We start from the raw sequence: 17962 nt of genomic DNA, 5'->3' as shown, positions 1-17962 counted from the left end.
AAAATTAAGCACAAACATTCAAATTCAACTAAAAAAAAAAAAAGCTGATACGACAAAGTCCACCTAGGTTAGATTACGGCTTGCCTTGTGTCAGAAGAAACGGTACAGCAAGGTAGCCATGCCACATTAATTCCACATCCAGCAGTCCAGCCATTAAGGTAACTTTCCAACTTCCCTCATCAGAGATAGAATTTCCACCTCTCTGACTGAGGCCCTTGATGTCTTGCACCTTGGGTACCGGGCAGAAAAGCACTCAGATGGACTTTTTTTTTCTTTTACAGGGTTCACAGAATCTCCGAACGCGTGGCCTCCCAGCCAAAACCCCCAGCACGATTAATTTAGTAACGGGTTATTAAGCTCAGACATAAATTGCAGCCCTGGACATTTTAAATGGAAAAGGGGGACTGATTTATTGAGGCTCCGGAGACAAAACAGGTTTTTTATTTTCCATTTATTCATCGGCACTCTCTGGGAGTGGTAACTCGCGAGGAATTCGCAAAACGAGAGGCAGGAAAGAGGGAGCGAGAGGGAGGAGGGCAGGAGGCGACGGCAACCATGATCAAAGATAGAGCAGGCCGGAGCGCTGCGGTGCCCTTGAGTTCTCGACACCCCAGATGGGCTGGCAGAGACTTCTCAAAACCAAATACAGTAAGGAATTATACGGATTTGGCGTTTGGAAAGATTGGAGGCACCTGTCTGAAATCTTTACAAAAGCACACTTAGGCTGATAAGGATATTATTAATCAAAGACTAAAAGAAAAGCCCAAGGTTATTTTGAACTCTAGAAGTCTTCTGACAGATGTTTGATGTCTCTTTCTCTACTTTCTTTTCATTCATTTTGACTGAATGACGCAATTACTACATCCTGATCTGCACTGTTCTGACCCATTAGATACAAAAGTTTTGTCTTCAGTACAATACTAAATTTGAGACAAATAAACAGCAAACATAAATAAACAGCCTCAGAAAACAGAACAAATGGTCAATAGATTCACTAATTTGCATTTTTTTACTGTATAGCAGAATTTAATATAACATTTGTATGCAATACTGTATTTTTTTACATTACATTTACATTTACATTTATTCATTTAGCTGACGCTTTTATCCAAAGCGACTTACAATTGCTAATTATGTCAGAGGTCGCACGCCTCTGGAGCAACTAGGGGTTAAGTGTCTTGCTCAGGGACACATTGGTGTCTCACAGTGGATTCAAACCCTGGTCTCTCACACCAAAGGCATGTGTCTTATCCACTGCGCCACACCACCCCAATGGCGCCACACCACCCCAACAATAACATTGTATAATTTTTCTCATTTATTATATTACATTTGGTATCGTTATATTTTTTTGTATTATTATTATTATTATTAGTAGTAGTAGTAGTAGTAGTAGTAGTAGTAGTAATATTAATAATACAATTTTATTAAATTAATGTATCAATAAAATTGCATACGGCTAAATAACAAAATATATTTCTACAAAAATATGATTTTTCATACTATTTTCTGATTTTTCTGCCATAAAAAAGGACAGATTCCTGTGCTTTTATTAAACATCCTATCTAGATTTACTTTACAAATAAATTTCAGAATAAGAGTCAAAATCGATAAATGAGTTAAACATGTCATGAATGTCACTCATCCATGCAATTACCTGACAGAAAGCTAACCCTCCATGTGATTCAAGATTTTGTGTCTGTAAATACTATATGATAGAAACAAGAGTCGATAAACATCACATTCACACATTAAGAATAATCTGTTTCTAAACAGAACAAACATCTGATAACCATCCTGATCCAATAGGCGTGATGTTCTCCAACTGTCAGGGCGCATTTGTTTTAGAACTCTATCAGATCAGAAAGGGTTTTCAGTAAATAAAGAATCACTGATCCTTACTGTCTTGCTAACATGCATCGTCGGTTTTGCCTCTGGAACATGACCTCACAGACAACCCTATGGTCTGGACACGACCGTCCGCCACTATTCATGCAGACCGAGTATTCCCTAAATGGATAAACCATAATATCCTCTGGTTTCTCTGCCACTGACCTCTCTTACGAGGCCATGCCGAGTTTCAGACAAGTGCAAAATCCGAAAAGTAATCTAAAGGCACGGTCATGCTATAGAACTCAAGTGGAACAATTGTAATAACAAGACTGCAACTCTACAGGGTGCACATTTAAAACCATGAAAGCAGCAAAAATGGAGGTAGAGTGCAAGCAGAAGAATATCAACTGATATGAAATGCCGAAATTTGGTGCTTCAAATGTACCCAGGAGACCAGGATGTGCCAGTCCAGACATATGAAAATTAGGCACTCAAATTCCCCTTCGCTCCACTACCTTTGAGCTTCCTATCATTTGGAGAATCATCTCTCACTCCATTTCTCGCTTTTTCTCACCTCTGGAGTATTCTTCTTGAACTCGCGGCTTTGGTCGATGAGTTTTTTCCTGGACTGCTCGCTTTCATCCTGTCTGTTGGCCAGGGCTGTGGCGGTGGCATCCAGTTCTTTCTGAGGACAGATAAGGGAAACGATTCACGTGAGATTCCAGAGTAACGGTTTTAGTAAATAAATGAAATGAGATCAGTGAGCCGTGCCTAAATATCAACCTTGAATTTACAGAATTGCCAATCATTTTAGTTTTTGGATTTTTAGAACCGATTTGTCTTCCCTATGACAATCAGATAAAAAGGATAAAAATGTAAAAATTTGAATTCTTTAATTATTTACACATTTTAACTTTTTTTCCAAACTGAAAGATCATTGATCCAATTCACAATTTAGACAAATATAATTCAGCGAGTTGGATTCAAGATGTCAACTTAACCAGCTGATTTGATTCTCTAAATGATTCAGCGAGTTGGATTTAAATTGTCAGCTTAAAAATATATTTGTGAATAAACTGCTTTGAATTGTGAATCAAATCAACTGGTTTGTTGAAAAAAATTGCTTGAAAAGTTGATTCAATTCACAATTTGGACTAAACTCTAAATTCAAGCGCAACGTCCGAAATCGAATACTTCCCTACTATATAGTATGCGAAAAACAGTCCCAAAACAGTTGTATGTCCGAATACATGGTATCTGAAAAACAGTTGGCGAAAAGTACTACTACTTCCACCGAGATTCTGAAGTACGCATTCGATGGATACTTCGACTATCCCATAAGGCCACGGGAGGGGATTTATGAATGGAAGTGAAGCGGATGCAACTGATGCTGGTAGGTCACGTGACATACTACATCCGCCATGTTGTTACTGTCCGAATTTCATTCATACTACCCATATTCATACTATATAGAACATACTTCTTTAACAGTCGCAAAGTAAATTCAAATTCATATGTAGTAACTACTCCGACAGTTATCGACTTCAGACGCAGTAAAAATGTCAACTTAAGAACTGATTTGCATATGAATCATTCAGTCCAAAATGTGACTTGGATCAACTGGTTCAAAAGCTGTAAAAACAATACGAATGGACCTTCACAGTTCACACCAAACATCACGTCTATTTTGCAGAAAACGCGCGTTTTATAAGGTGTGAGAAAACTGCTTGGTATGCACCTGCAGGCACAATGCAGCTATAAACCACTCATTCGAACGGACCAATCAGATTCCCTAAAATTTGCGACAAACGCACTGCGATTGGCCACCGCATCCCTCAGTCACCCACAGCACGCTGTAGTCCCACCCCTGGTGGGCCTCGTGAAAAGTCAGCAGTCTGCGGTCCCTGCCGTCCCACTCCTCTCCTCTCAACAGCAGGGAGCTGAGCTAAAGAATATCGTCTGACATCTGGGAGCCAGATGCTGGGAACAAATCAACTTAATTAGGCTGGAACTCTGTGCGCCAGACTCCCCAAACCTCCAACACAACAACTGGGGGGCTGAGTCACCACAGTCTCGCCCCAGTTTTACTCTCCTCTGTTATTATCACCTCCTCCTTCCACATAGGAAGACACATGGCTCCGCAAAGCACTCGTCGTTCGGCTAGTCTGGCAAGGTAAAAGCACGAGGGCTGATCTCCAGGGACAAATCTGGTTTTAAAATACCATCCCAAGAGACGGGTGTGGATCATTGGTTTCTGGGTCAATGGGACATGTTTTAGATAAAAACGTCATGCTATGTAAGTGGGCTCTGGTTCTGGTCTTCCTAAATGACTTGTTATTAAAACAAGCAGTGAGACTGTGACGGAAATAAATTGTGACATCATGCATTTACCCTAACAATGCACTGACATGACATGTACGCACGCCTATTAAGGGTAGTCTATATACATTACCTCTCCATAATCATGATATATATTCGGCTTACACCATAATGCAATTCGTTCAGCCAAAATTACAGGAAATATGAATAATACAGTAAAGCTTATGTTTCCAACTTAGGAAAGCATTTGTAAATAAATCGTTCTTAACTGTGTTGAAGGGGTTCAATGAAAAGAATGCTTATTTGATTCACAATTTTGACAATTTTTAATCAAATAAGTGAGTTGGATTCAAAATGTCAACTTCAGAACTGATTTGTGAATGTAATCAGGATATATATTCTTGTCTTACACAATTTTAATTTCAGCAAATATGAATCATAATACAGTAAAAATTGCACTTTCAAAGCTTAAGAAGGTTCTTCAGTGAAGTATCAACTTTGTCTCAGATGTTTCTCCTAAAATTACTTGGGGAAAATAATTCAAATGTTAAGATACTATATTTAAGAAACTCCAAAGGAGACACGTGCGAGTTTCCTGGGGTCTTTTTTTCTCAGAGACTTAATAAACTCTCCATTTAATCTCACTGCCGTCAAGGAGAAATGTTTGAGATATTAAAGAGCGCAATTTTTCTTTCCTATTGGTATCAATAGTGGTAATGCCCCCAAGGGTATTCCATCCAGCCCCCCTGGTGTAGTTCAAGGAAGCCCTGTAGCCCTCCAATGAGAGTCATTTATATAAAGGACCAAATTGTTCCCCATAATAGCTTTATAATTTTCCTAATGGAAGAATTCTGCTGGCTCAGGCGGCGGTGCTTGTCTTAGTTAATTTGTTCGGTAGTAAACGCTGATGGAACAGATTACAGGGCTCCCCAGAGAGCCAGGCCCTGCCAGATACTATCAGCTGCATATGCAGCAGGGAAACGTCAGCGAGGCCTCTCTCTCTCTCTCTCTCCCTCTCTCTCTCTCTCTGTATAGCTGCTGTTTTTCTTCCTTCATTCTCTCATAACCTATCTTTCTCACAGGCCATTAGATTTCCTCCTCTCTCTCTTTATAACTGCCAGTGTCGCTGAGCCACAGAGCACCTGAGCACTCAAGAGGGTCAACAGCTCAGAGGCAGTCAGGAACAGATAAAAACAAAGCAAGATTCTAACACAGGTGAGAGAGGACAGCAGACACACTTTTGTCGTGGGAGCTGTACTGTAACTAAAAATGGTGGATAGAATTCTGAACAAATGGGTTTATAATTCTGTTAGCAAGAAAAGCTGGTTAAGTGAACACAAGTGAAAAAACATCACACATATTCCTAATTTTAAAAAAGTTTAGTATACATTATTTTATACTGAATGGGTCAAAAACAGTGGGAATATAGCTTATGAAACTCAAGTGGGCTCTGTTCACTTTGATTACTGAAAGAGGCTTGAGTTTGTTCTTGTAAAGAGAGTAAACAGAAGTTTTTTTCCAAATTGTTCCGCCCTATAAGGATGGTTTACACTCAAATGTCTTCAAATTAAAAGCTTTATTATTTTTAATTTCTATCACCCTAATCACCCTAATCATTGTAAAATGATTAATTCTTTCCACAAATAGCTATTCAAGTCATCCGTTGAAAATTCCTCTATGTTTTTATATCGCTATATACATCACAGAAAAAAGAATATCACAATATCAGTTTATATCGTGCAGCCCTACTTGAAAAAACAGTATGGAAGTAAGTTGCAAATGTATGCACAACCCACCAGACAATGAAAAATTGTTTCAAACTTCAAAAAGAAAAAAAAAAAGAAAAAAAAAGCCAACGGCACCACAAAAGTCACACTTTTTGTGGACTGAGATTGAGTCACCTCTTCACTGCCCTTCAAAAAAAAAAGTGTTCAAACGTCCCAAAATAAAAGAAGAAAGAATTGTCCAGTGTACTTGAGTTAGCCAAAAAAGAAAAAGATTTTACAGTTTGAGGTTTTTTTATAGCTTGTCCTTTAATCACTTGGTCTAAAAAAAAGGTGACCTGATTTCTGAAGGGTATGACTTTATACTTAAGTGAAAAAAACTATGAAAGACGTGCGTGTGTATGTGTGTTTTGAAAGGCACCAACGACTGCCATTAGCACAGATAGAGCTAATCTATTTTTACGCCGGCATAGCCGTTAAGCCCTTTATCAAAGTCTTTGCTATTGCTGCTACCATTTATAACAAACCTGCTTTGTGTGAGCAACTAATCTCAACGCTGACCCGCCGTTTTGAGCTTTGACTCTGTGTACACTGTAGTGGGGTCTGTTAAACACCTAAGCCAAAGATTTGGCAGCAGAAGTTTGAACTTAACCATGTCACATCCCGAAAAGAGATCCCTCGACATTGTGTTAGAGTTTGTGACCTCTAAAGACTGAATATTGCACTTGACCCCTTGATGCTCTAGAGTTAGTAGTAAAGCGAAGGGCCTGGCGCCACTGATGTGTGACTTTACCCACAAAGTAAAGAACCATATTAATATTGTTTTCACATAAATGGGTCAATGTGCTCTCACACCTTAAGTGCCAGTCCTGTGAGCGATGATTTAATTGCTCCTCAGGGAGTATGAACGTAAGAGCAGAGGGAAACTTGACCCTATGAAGCTTTGTTAATAAAAGTAACCTTTTGCAGATAACACACTATTAAAATATACAATATTTGCGTCCGTGAAAAAGGACAAAAAATATTGATGGCTCATCCTGCACTACACTGAAAAATTCCAAAGTTGTTGTCTCCATGTAAACTATATAATGGCAAATTTGTGAAAAGACTGACATCAAGCGCATGAGTATTATGTGTTCAGTCTATAGGCTTTACAAAGTGACATTGCCAACTACTGACCTGGCATGCATAATACAACGGTTTTAGTCATTTTCATGCAACCGTGTGAACAGAGACGGTTTTGACAACGTTGTACACAAAAAAAAAAAGCAAAGGAAAAACTTTTTAGTACCTTTTTAGTACATCGTTGTTGTGTAATTGTAACCACAAAAAGCAGTTAAGATTTTTCTAGAAACAAGCTACTTATTAACAAAGCAGGCTGGGGCAAAAAACACTGTTTTAACTCTCATACTATATGTAGAGCTGGGAAGTAAGATTAATTTTAGAAAAACTTTGTTCACACACTTCACGTGATTTCACTGAACAAAATAAATTATCAAAATAATTAAAGGGGGGGTACAATGGTGTTTCATGTATTCAGAGTTGTTTACAGTGTTAAAGAGATGGATTCTCATGCATAACATGGCCAAAGTTTTTAAAAAATATGTGCCGAAAATCTTACTTCCGGGTTGGTACAAGTTTCGGCTGGGTTTTTTTCGACCGTGGATCTAATGACGTAGACCAAAGTGGAACTCCTTATATGAGCATTTCTCCCGGAAAAGCGCGGCCGCGCACACGTCGACCAGAGGAGAGCGAGACCGCGCACATCAACGCGCTTCAACAGGAAATCATCGGCAGCGCTGCATAGTGTCTCCAAAGTGTGTTTTTAAGTGTGAGGGAAAGCTTCCCAAAGAACCCAGCGTTAGGAACAGTGGATGCAGATTGTTGTGTAGTTGTGTAGACTGTTTGTTCCCTGCATTTCGACGATGAATGTTTTATAAACAAAGCCCAGATCGACGGATTCTCTCTATGGCTCTGGCTTCGCCCACACGGCCCGCCTCCAGACGCTCGGGTTTTTTCGGAAAGACTCGGTACAGCCTATCTTTAAACTAAAGAAACTAATAAAACTAAAGACTTTTTGGAGATATGAAGGATGCAATACTACTCTATAGGTACTCAAGATTAACAGGAGATTGAGTGAAAATGAGCATTTCACCCCCCCTTTAAAGAAGCCAAATCATCTGCGCTTGAACACACCAAAATGATTACAGACGACTGTCAACAAGCATGTGCATTCTGCGCCTGTGTGTAAGGAAAAAATTGTCTATATCAGTTCAGTAGGTATCAATAGTCTATATTCATCATTCAAGAGGGACAATTGACAATTTACATTGGACAATTGCATTTACAACATGCTATCAAGCATTTTAATGCATTTAAAAAACTGATTCAAATTTGATTCAAACATTTACCAAACCACAAGCATTACAACATGGTCTGATCCATTCAGTTCCTTCCTTGTTCTGAGTCTTGAATTACACACACAGTCTGAAAAAGTTCAACAATGACCTAATCGCACTGCACGAACAATGCATGTGTCTCAGTAGTCTATGATACACTAAATCTTCCTGTCTCCGTTAGCTTAGATGGCTTAATTGCAAATCAAGGATTTGGCACGTCGTCAAGATCCACTATCACACAGCAACAATCAGACAAAGGCGTGTGAGTAATATCGTTGCAGGAGGTTGCGATAGCGCAGAAACTTCACACTGTGGCATGCGGTACCCAATCAAGACCACCACGTTCACAGAGCTTTATAATGTGAGAGCCCACTGTTGCAACCTCTGGGAACACAGGCAACCGCACGCACGACGCGCTCGCATACACAGAATCTGTGAATAACAAGGGACCGTGGGGTTGAGTCTCATTAGGTATGGACAAACTACAGACCAGACTTCATTTCCATCCAATTAAGAGACACTCAAAGCATTATGGGGGCTTGCTGATTATGATGCAGTACATTTGGGTCGTCTCAGTGCAACAATGTCCCAGTTGTTGACAGAAGAACACTCCCTTTCATACCAGCTGGGGAGGGCAGGAGTTTTTTGAGGCGGTTTAACAGACTGTACATGCATTACTAATTCCAACTTGTTTTGTAGGCTGGACACCAGGAGTGACAGCTTAAAACGCACACAGAAAAAGTTTCTTAGACAGTATAAATCTCACTGATACAACCACCTATACATGTCAGACCTGATTCGTCTAACAGCATCTTAACAACTCGAGTGATCGTGAACTTGTTAACATCTCTACACATCTTTAAACTGAAATTCTTTGAAGGCTTCTCAGAGTCACAGTATTGGGATTACGTCTGACACAATATTCTCATTAGGATAGTTTCTTTTTAACAAACTCTGTCAAAGCCGTTCTCACAGATCAGCGTTATCTCTTGTCAGAGCGGTCCGGTTGGTCCACAGGGCGCGCGATATCAGCCGCTCCTACGGCTGTAATGAATCCAGGACCGGTTCACCATCTTACACGCCATGTTTGCTATCAACAGAGCTCTCAAGGGCTTACAGCGCAGTTCATTAAAGCTGAGGAACAAGAACAAGCCCAGAGCTTATTCTCTCTTTCTTTCTTATTTCTTTAAACCACCATAGTTCCGCCTTTGATTTATTATGCAACAAGATCAGCAATTTACTTCAGAGGCTTTCAGTCAGCACTGGAAGAATCGCAATCTGAGGGGGTCTGAGAGCACGTGTTGGAACTGCTTGCTTGTCACAGTCATACAGTAAGGGACTTTGCAAAAAAATCCTTGACGTGTTATCGAGAAAAAGCGAAGCACGCCTTTACCTCCAGAAACTTTTACGTTTCTCCAAGCAAATATATACATCTCTGCCTCTTCCACCACTGATAACAACATTCCTTAAATGTTACGCGGGTTTTAAAGAAACTAATTAAGGCAATTATATCTCCGGTTGGGAGTGGAGGCGACGTCTGGGGAGTGGATCTCTGGTTGGGAGGGACGTGAACTGTTTCTCAAACAGTTTGACCGGCCTAAGACTGCATGACAATAGAGGCAGAGATCATCTTGTCTTTCTGGATAGCAGCCGAGTTAATGTTACTGCCTTGAGTAAGAAAAAAATCAATTACTGACTCCACAAAAGTACACGTCAGACTGTTTGTTATGAGGATTGTTTACTACCATACTGCATGTCTATGAAACTTTGTGAACGTTATAATGAATGACAAGTTTCTCAATCTTTTCCTTTTCATTTTGTGTATATATTTTTTTAACATTGTGTGCCAGTGTACGGTCTCTGGGAAAAGAATATGAAGTGATGCACAGCGAGCAAAGCACCATAGGAAACATATTTGCCCTCAGCGTAAACACACATGGCCAGTCCTAAGCCTTCATTCAGCGGGCGAGGTGCTGTGTAAAAAAAAAAAAAAAAAAGAGCACAAGTGCTGCATTATTTTTCAAGAATTTCATGACAGAGTCTGGCATCTAACTACCACAAACTCTTCTGCATATTTGCATTTTAATACAAGGTTTGTTTATCCTGAAATCTCTGCTGTAAACTGAATTAATTAGATGCTCGGATTCATAACTGGAAATTAGCATAACGGGGCAGAGAGAAGAAAGAAGGGGGTGTTTGTTCTTCACAAGACAACAAGCGGTTAATTGTTGCGGGCTGGGGCCGCAGACGGTGACCTGAACTAGATATTACAGTACAGTCCAACTGACTCAGAGAGGCCAAGCTGCATTGTTCCGATTCGTTGTTCTCATTCACTAGTGTAAACAATAAGAACAAGTCTACAAGCAGACGACATTGCAAAACTAGAACACTTCAATTCTAATCAACAAGCTGTCTAAACTGCAAGTGTCAGTGAAGCTGTCTACACTGCAAATGCACAGCTCCAAATCAAAAGCTGTGTACACTGCAAGAATTTGACTTTGAACTTAACTGTAATGCACATGTGCAAATGTGTGCAACTTCGACAATGAAGCCGTCTAAAGTGCAAGTGCCTGAGTGAATCAAAAAAGCTTTCTACACAGCAGCTGCACAACTCCGAATCAAAAACTACACTGCCAGCGTTTGACTTAGAAATGAACTGTGTACACTGCAAATGTGTGTGACTGTCTCAACTGCAAGTGTGTGAGTGAATAATCAAAGCTGTCCACACTGCAAGAGCATGATTCAAAAAAGCGGTCGTCACTGCTAATGCACGACTTTGAATCAATGAAGGTTTCAACACTGCAACCAGGGCCTGACCGTGGCATAGGTGACGTGGCGGTTGTCTATGGCATAGAATGACAGGGGGCGCCGCATGAGAGGCAGGTCCAGTTCTCCCAGACGAAAGCAAGAGCACCCTAAGTTGATACTCTAATAATATCATTTTGGGGGAAACAGATTTGACAAACCCTAGTGTTTGTGCTCTGGAGAGTGTCTTCTCATTTCTCATTTCATCCTTGCTTCCTTTCCTTGCATCTAAGCTCCATCCCCTTAGGATTTGAGGGAAGGATACACCTGCGTATCCTCACTCATGACTCCTCAGGAAGCTTCCTTGCTCCTCATTCCTCGCGGTGCAATTAGAGAGTTGAGATGTCCTTTAAGAAAGATGGCTAAGTTTGATCGGTTTCCGGGTCACGGGCTGGAGGAATCATCAATTTGAGTATTGAGAAGCACCCAAAGTGTTTCTATTTACAACGTTGAACAATGAAGCCAATCACAGACATGTTTGTTGATCACTTGAACGCAGTGGCCAATCAGAGGTTTAAGTTAGTCAAAATACAGTTTTTGTTCAGTGCTGACTCGGAGTTCAGCACGCTTTTTAGTGATTATAAAGGGAGCCCTCTTTGAGCGCGTTTATAACATAGACTGTAAAAAAGATGGACGACGCATCTTCACTAGCAGAAAAGTGAAGCCACCAATGTCCCAGTATGGCGCGGACATCTTGGGTAATAGTTAACAACAAGTTACGTTGGACTTGGATTAATTATTTTAAACACTGCATCATGACGTGATATTAATACATGACCATAACACGTTAATTATGCATGACAGTGCAGTTACCATTGGTATTAGTTGGCTTGCGGCGGGCATTATCCAAAATCTTGCCTAGGGCACCAACTGGGCCGGCCCTGACTGCAACTCTGTAATTTAAAAATATAAAACATTTACACTGCAAGTGCACAACTTTGAATAAAAAAAGCTATCTACACTGCAAATGCGTAACTATAAATCAACTTGGTTTAGACTTCAAATGTGCGACTTCTTTTACACTGCAAGCATGTGACTTTGAATAAACAAAGCTGTTTAGACTGAATTGAACAAAATGAAGAAACTTTGTTTTAAAAGGAACTGTCACTCAATTTCAGTGAAACAAAAGTCTAAGATCTCCTCAATGGATGCATCATGGACATTTTAATGGGGATGACATTTCAGGAAATTCCAATAGCTTTTTTTTTTTTTTTTGACAAAAAAGTGTGGGGGGTGAATACAACAATGATTGCAATTGTTGAACAGTCAGCATGTATACACATCGAGCTGCTAAAAACACAAAAGATGGTGACATAGCAGGTGGATCAAAAACATATCAGCCAGTTAAAACATTACTTTAATCTTTCCATATTATTCCTGTACTGTGTTTCACCTATAAACAGCCCAACCGGTATTTTATGTCAACGGATCAAATCTACTCTTCATGTTTTCAGTTGGGGTTAATCTCCCTGCATATTAGCATGTGACCTTCAGCACCTCAGCTGCTGATTAGGCAGTTCTTGTATCTTTCACTCGCATCACACCGGAAAGACAGGAAAACATTTTTATGCAAGTTAAGTGGGCAGAGACATGCTACAGTGCTCCACGAGTGAGGGCCGGTCATTCCAGACGGCACGCACCGCTGCATTAAAACAGTATAAAATAAAGTTCAGCACACTGTATGAGAGCGATAACATTCCCTAACCAAAACCGGACCACCATTCAATTCAGAGCCTGTATTTAATTGGCTCAGTGTCTTAAAGAAACAGTGCATCATTTACTCACCCTCTTGTTGTTCCAAATCCATATGATTTCCATTGTTCCATGGAACTCAAAAGGATTTGAAGAATGTTCAAGCTGCTGTTTTATGTACAGTAAAAGTGGATAAAGACTGTCAAACACCAAAAATGAAAAAAAGCATCATAACAGTTGCATATATATATATATAGTCGACACGTGCCATATTCTAATTCCACTGAAGCTGATGCACTATATAGCAGTATCACATCAATTTTCAGTGTATAATAGAGATTTATTAATCGATTTGTGATTATATTTACCTATTAATTTATTATTAAATATTATATTAAATATTTTCATACTGTACATTATAATATTGTGATGCCTAAATTTACTTTTAATGGCCTTTATTTTTTAGCATTTGTATTTAGATAAAATAATATAGAATATTAATATCAGACATGACACGAAAGTAATTATTGGTTTATCAGTAGTAGTATCAACTAAAATGAGGATATCTGTGCATTCCTAATTTTTGAGTGAATGGGTCATGATGACTGGTTATGAGACATGCAAGAACAAATGATGTTTGGCATAACTGTCAAACCGGAAGTGTTGCAACATTATGAAGTTAATGATGACATCAAATGAAACTAGTTCTTATGTGTCTAGTGGTACTTTTATTATACTTTGATGGATGATATCAATCTGGAGCTTGATGTTTACAGGTCACTATAAGAGAGAAAAAAAGACTACTGCCAATTAGTGTTCCACAAAAAGTAGAAATCAACACTTTTCATGTTGAACTAGGCTATTCCTTGTACACTTGACTTGTTAAAAATAATCAAACAAGCATTTTAACTGCAAATATGTGAGATAGATTATGTTCTCTGTAATAAAACAATTAAAAACTGAACTTAAGCCCACAAGTCACTCCATTCTAAAGTTAGGCTATATGTTCAGAATGGAGTATAGCACTCGCAGTAGTAGTGTGTACACAGTAGGCCAGTAAAGATGTAAGGCAGTGTGTGAGGTAAACAGTAATCTGGCTGCTATTGTGTTGGCACTGGTCTATGAGTATATGTGTATACTGGCTCTCTGCCATCGCCGGCTGTGACCTTAGAGAAGGTGCAGAAATACGACTGACCTTCAGCACGCCTCAGTCAATCAACCCTCATCTGAAACACTACACAAGTCCGACCTTCATACATCAACACAAACACTAGGTCTCTAACAGCATTAGATAAGCCAACAAAGAACTCCTCCTTTAGATTCACTTAAAGGTAAACATATTCAAATGCTTTTAACACCTCCAAGTCAAAGCTAGGTGTTTATTTAAGGGGGAGTTTTTCCCAAAAAGCTTGTTTAGTTCATTTATTTTCATATAATAGTGGAGATGTAGCATTAGCAACCGCAAGAACTGACACACAACTGCTCACAAAAGTATAGTAAAGGAAGGGATTAAGAATGCGTCAGCAGAAACGTTCACGAGCCCGGAGTGGAAAAGCTAAACTCAAACACTGACTCAGCGAAAAAAAGCTGCTAACTTTAGTTCAGCGAGTCGCCAACACCCCCCCCCGCGAGCACCATCCCCACGACTCCGCGCTGCCATATTATCCAGAACATTATTTTGATTGTGAATTTCCTTCCATTGCACATCTGCTGAGCTGCCCTGAACTCAGAATATGCTTACGTGCCATGTCTAAATACAAAACACAGTCAAAGGAATATGCAATATCGACATAATGGGAGACTGCATGGGGAACTGTTCTACACAGACCATAAAAACAGTCACGAAAGCAGCTGGGGGGGGGGGGGGATATGACGAGGATAGATTGGTGGTGAGCACTATTTTTGGACATTATAACAAATGAGAGATCACAGGAAAGTATTTGAATTTGAGCCACTCTCACATAATAACCACAACAGTACGAAAGGTTAGAGCATGTGCACTGCGCACAAGGTCATGTTTCCGACTGTTAATGAGCACTTTTGTAGTACAGAGCCTCAAAAGGGTCATGGTGATGTGAAAAAAAAATTATTTTGGAGGAAAATAGGAGCAATGATGAAATATCACATTTCAATGCTTTTGTGCTTGGACTTGTAAAATTTAGCGTTCTTGCGCAAATAGTTTTTCATACCACTGAAAAACTATTTGTTCATTTGCAAAACTTTTAATATGACATGGGAGGAAAAGTATATTTAAATGCTTTTGCGAGTGAATGCAAAGTTTCTCGGGGGAACACAAAAGTTTTGGGAGTGAACATCAAAGCTTTTTTCTATAACCATGTCACCCCTTATAGGGCCCCGTAGCATAGCAAGCTGATAAATAAATTGGCTCAATTCTTAATTTTAGTTAATTATTTTTTATTATAAATTTAATAAATTAATAACTAATGATTTTATTTTTTACAATGGAAATTAATCAACGGCACGCTGAACTTACTTAAACTGGACAATGACTTTCTTCTAGATCTGCTGTACAGCCAAAACAATCTTTGTTGCATTCATTTCCTGTTATCACTGTAAAGCTGCTTTGAAACAATCTGTATTGTAAAAAGCGCTTTATAAATAAAGGTGATTTGATTTTATTTAAACTTTTTTATTACTGAATGTTTACTTGTGCTTAATTGCAAAATATCTGAAGAATACATTGATCTACTGTTTTAATCTAATTTATCAAAGTAAAACTGTGAAAAAAATGTCAATAAACTTATTTAAAAATGCATGCTCAGTATCAAACTTTTTGCTGTGAAACTTATCAAAAATGGATATTGGTTTGGATTCTGGTATTGATATTGACTACTAAACATCTTGTGATTCGTGACAACACCCGTAATCCAAAACCACATTACCGTCTTCATCGATAAATGTTTATCAATGCATACTAGAACTCACTCTGCTCTGGAAGCGTTGATACACAAAGCCTCTCGGCTTTTTTGGTCTTTGTCTGCGAGACACAGAAGAACACCTCAGCCCTCATAACCTCAATAATGCATGAAATGTGCTGCAGCCCGCAGACTGAGCTCTCCGAATGCTTTAAGTATTTATCGCGAACAGAACGCTATCAGAGCCGTTTCTAAATGGGCCTTCCCTGGCAGCTCTTTTTCGATTATGTTCGTGAGGATGAATGACCACCTCAACGTTGCTGTTTTTGTTGAAACGTGGAAAAGAACCTGCAATGCACCTGCCCAGCTATGTCTATATCCTAGTGACAGAGCTGCAAGAACAATTAAGCCCATCGACGCTAAATTAATCTGAGCGCATCTGTGAATGGCTGATAATCTCTGTGACCTATTGAGAGTTATTACCACTATGACTAGCACAAAAACAACCTCACCCAAGATGGAGGAGGGCTAGTGGTCGAACATAATAGCTGAAATAACGCAGTTTTTACAATGGAACCAAAAGATACCTAAAAACGTGGAACAGAAAAGATGATATTTTGAAGAATGTCTCAATGAATTTCAATAGGGTCCAGTGTAGTTTTGGATCCCAACATTCTTCAAAATATCTTCATTTGTGTTTCACTGAAGAAAGCCAGTGATGAAGGTTTAGAAAAGACATGAGGACAAGTTCTCGAGGATCAAACCTCCCTTTCCATCCAGCACAAATGAAGTAGGGGAGGAGATGTAGATGAGAAAAGCAGTGAGGAAATCAATCCATGCTTGTTTTCTTAAATTTGTTTTCCATTTCAAAGGCTGGTTTGCAGTTTCAGCAACCCTCTCGTCTCAATAACATCGGTCTGAATGGGATAGAGGGAGCACAAGAGGGCAAGAAAGGAGAGAAATAAAGAGGCGGAGAGCAGGAGAGAGGGGTCCCCCTCTGTGTTGGCCGGCTTCCAGTGAAAGCTGTTCAGAACATGGGAAACATGGTGTCACAGCGCAGTCCAATCAGCTCGTCTGGCCTGCGGTTTTCCCAGCGAGTACCGTCATGAGCGCTCTTCTCGTTCTACGGGGCCGCTTTCACTACCATGCCTCCGGGAACAACAAACTCACGCTGCCAAAGCACGACCACACACGCGCAAACACACACACAATGGCAGATGCAAACGCATACATGCTCTCGTGAATGCACAAGTACTACCCCCTACTTTTTCTTAGGCCAGACTTTGCCAAAAACGTCAGTTGGATTAGTCAGCAAAGCAGTCCATGATGACTCTCACTGGCTGGACATGACATGGCCAGACATACAAAGACACCAAAGGCTAACTAAGACAGAGAAAAAGTAAATATATAGGCTATATTAATCGTTCACATCACTTATATCAGATTATCATTTAAATACTGTATATGCACGGTTACTTCCTGGTTTTTGATAAGTCATCTCAGGGATTTTTGGTCAGCTGTCAAGAGGTCATTTTATAGGCCTACTTGCTGCCTTCAAGATCTGCCTTGGTTCAACATTTTAATTAATTCTCATTTTGATGAATAGATATCGATTCCAAGAACTGATATTTTAGTCTATGCTGTTTTCAATTTCAGTACAAAAAGTTTGTAGTGTGACTGCCTCCCATCCAATATATCGCAATAAGCTTTGTGCTTTGTTACTTTTGATATGAAACAAAGTCTCCGCTTTCGAACAATAAATAGCTTTTTGGTGCTTTTTAATGTGGTGTGACAAATCGCTGTCGTTCAGCACGCGTGAACTGATCATCTCTTCCTCTTTACTACTAGTTAGTGCAGGAAATAAACGTGAATGAACATCAGAAGGTATGTTGAAAGATATAGAACGACCTTACTGAAATGTAATCGCTTAATCTGAGTGTTAAGAAGGCTAAATTTTAAATTCTGTGTCTGATGTAGCGGCCTGTCAATTATCAATAAAGAAAAACAAGAGATCCTGGGAATATGGCAATCGCATTTTACAAGTGAACCAACTTAAAATAACAATACAGACGTATGAGTGGAGAATCACAACCTTTAAACAGAAAGATTAACATCCCGTGTAGAAACAGATGATACATTTTATGCATGATCCATTTCTTTCAATGTTGGTAATCGGCTGGGAAAGTGAAAACTGATGGTACAATTGAATTTTGCTGAGGAGGAACTGAGGGATGCAACAGTGCTCAGCTGTAGTTAAAAACGCTGAAGTTTAAACATCCGTTTAATCTCTTTTTACATTTGAACAACTAAATTA

At 39.4% G+C, this 17962-nt stretch overlaps 1 protein-coding gene across 9 annotated transcripts in view; it reads right to left on the bottom strand.

Annotated features, from left to right (window-relative positions):
- Positions 1-17962, bottom strand: part of cux1a (cut-like homeobox 1a) — a 121688-nt gene that overhangs the window by 87987 nt on the left and 15739 nt on the right. For all 9 annotated transcript variants that reach the window (XM_079862334.1, XM_079862326.1, XM_079862328.1 and 6 more), the window contains exon 2: positions 2408-2518. Coding sequence is in view for 8 of the 9 variants with exons in the window: in XM_079862326.1 (XP_079718452.1) it covers positions 2408-2518 (111 nt within the window). In the remaining variant the exon portion in view is untranslated. The remainder of the gene's footprint in view (positions 1-2407; positions 2519-17962) is intronic.

Source organism: Squalius cephalus (genome assembly GCF_949319135.1).
Source record: "Squalius cephalus genome assembly, chromosome: 24".
NCBI lineage: Eukaryota > Metazoa > Chordata > Actinopteri > Cypriniformes > Leuciscidae > Squalius > Squalius cephalus.
This window is presented reverse-complemented; position numbering and strand designations above follow the sequence as displayed.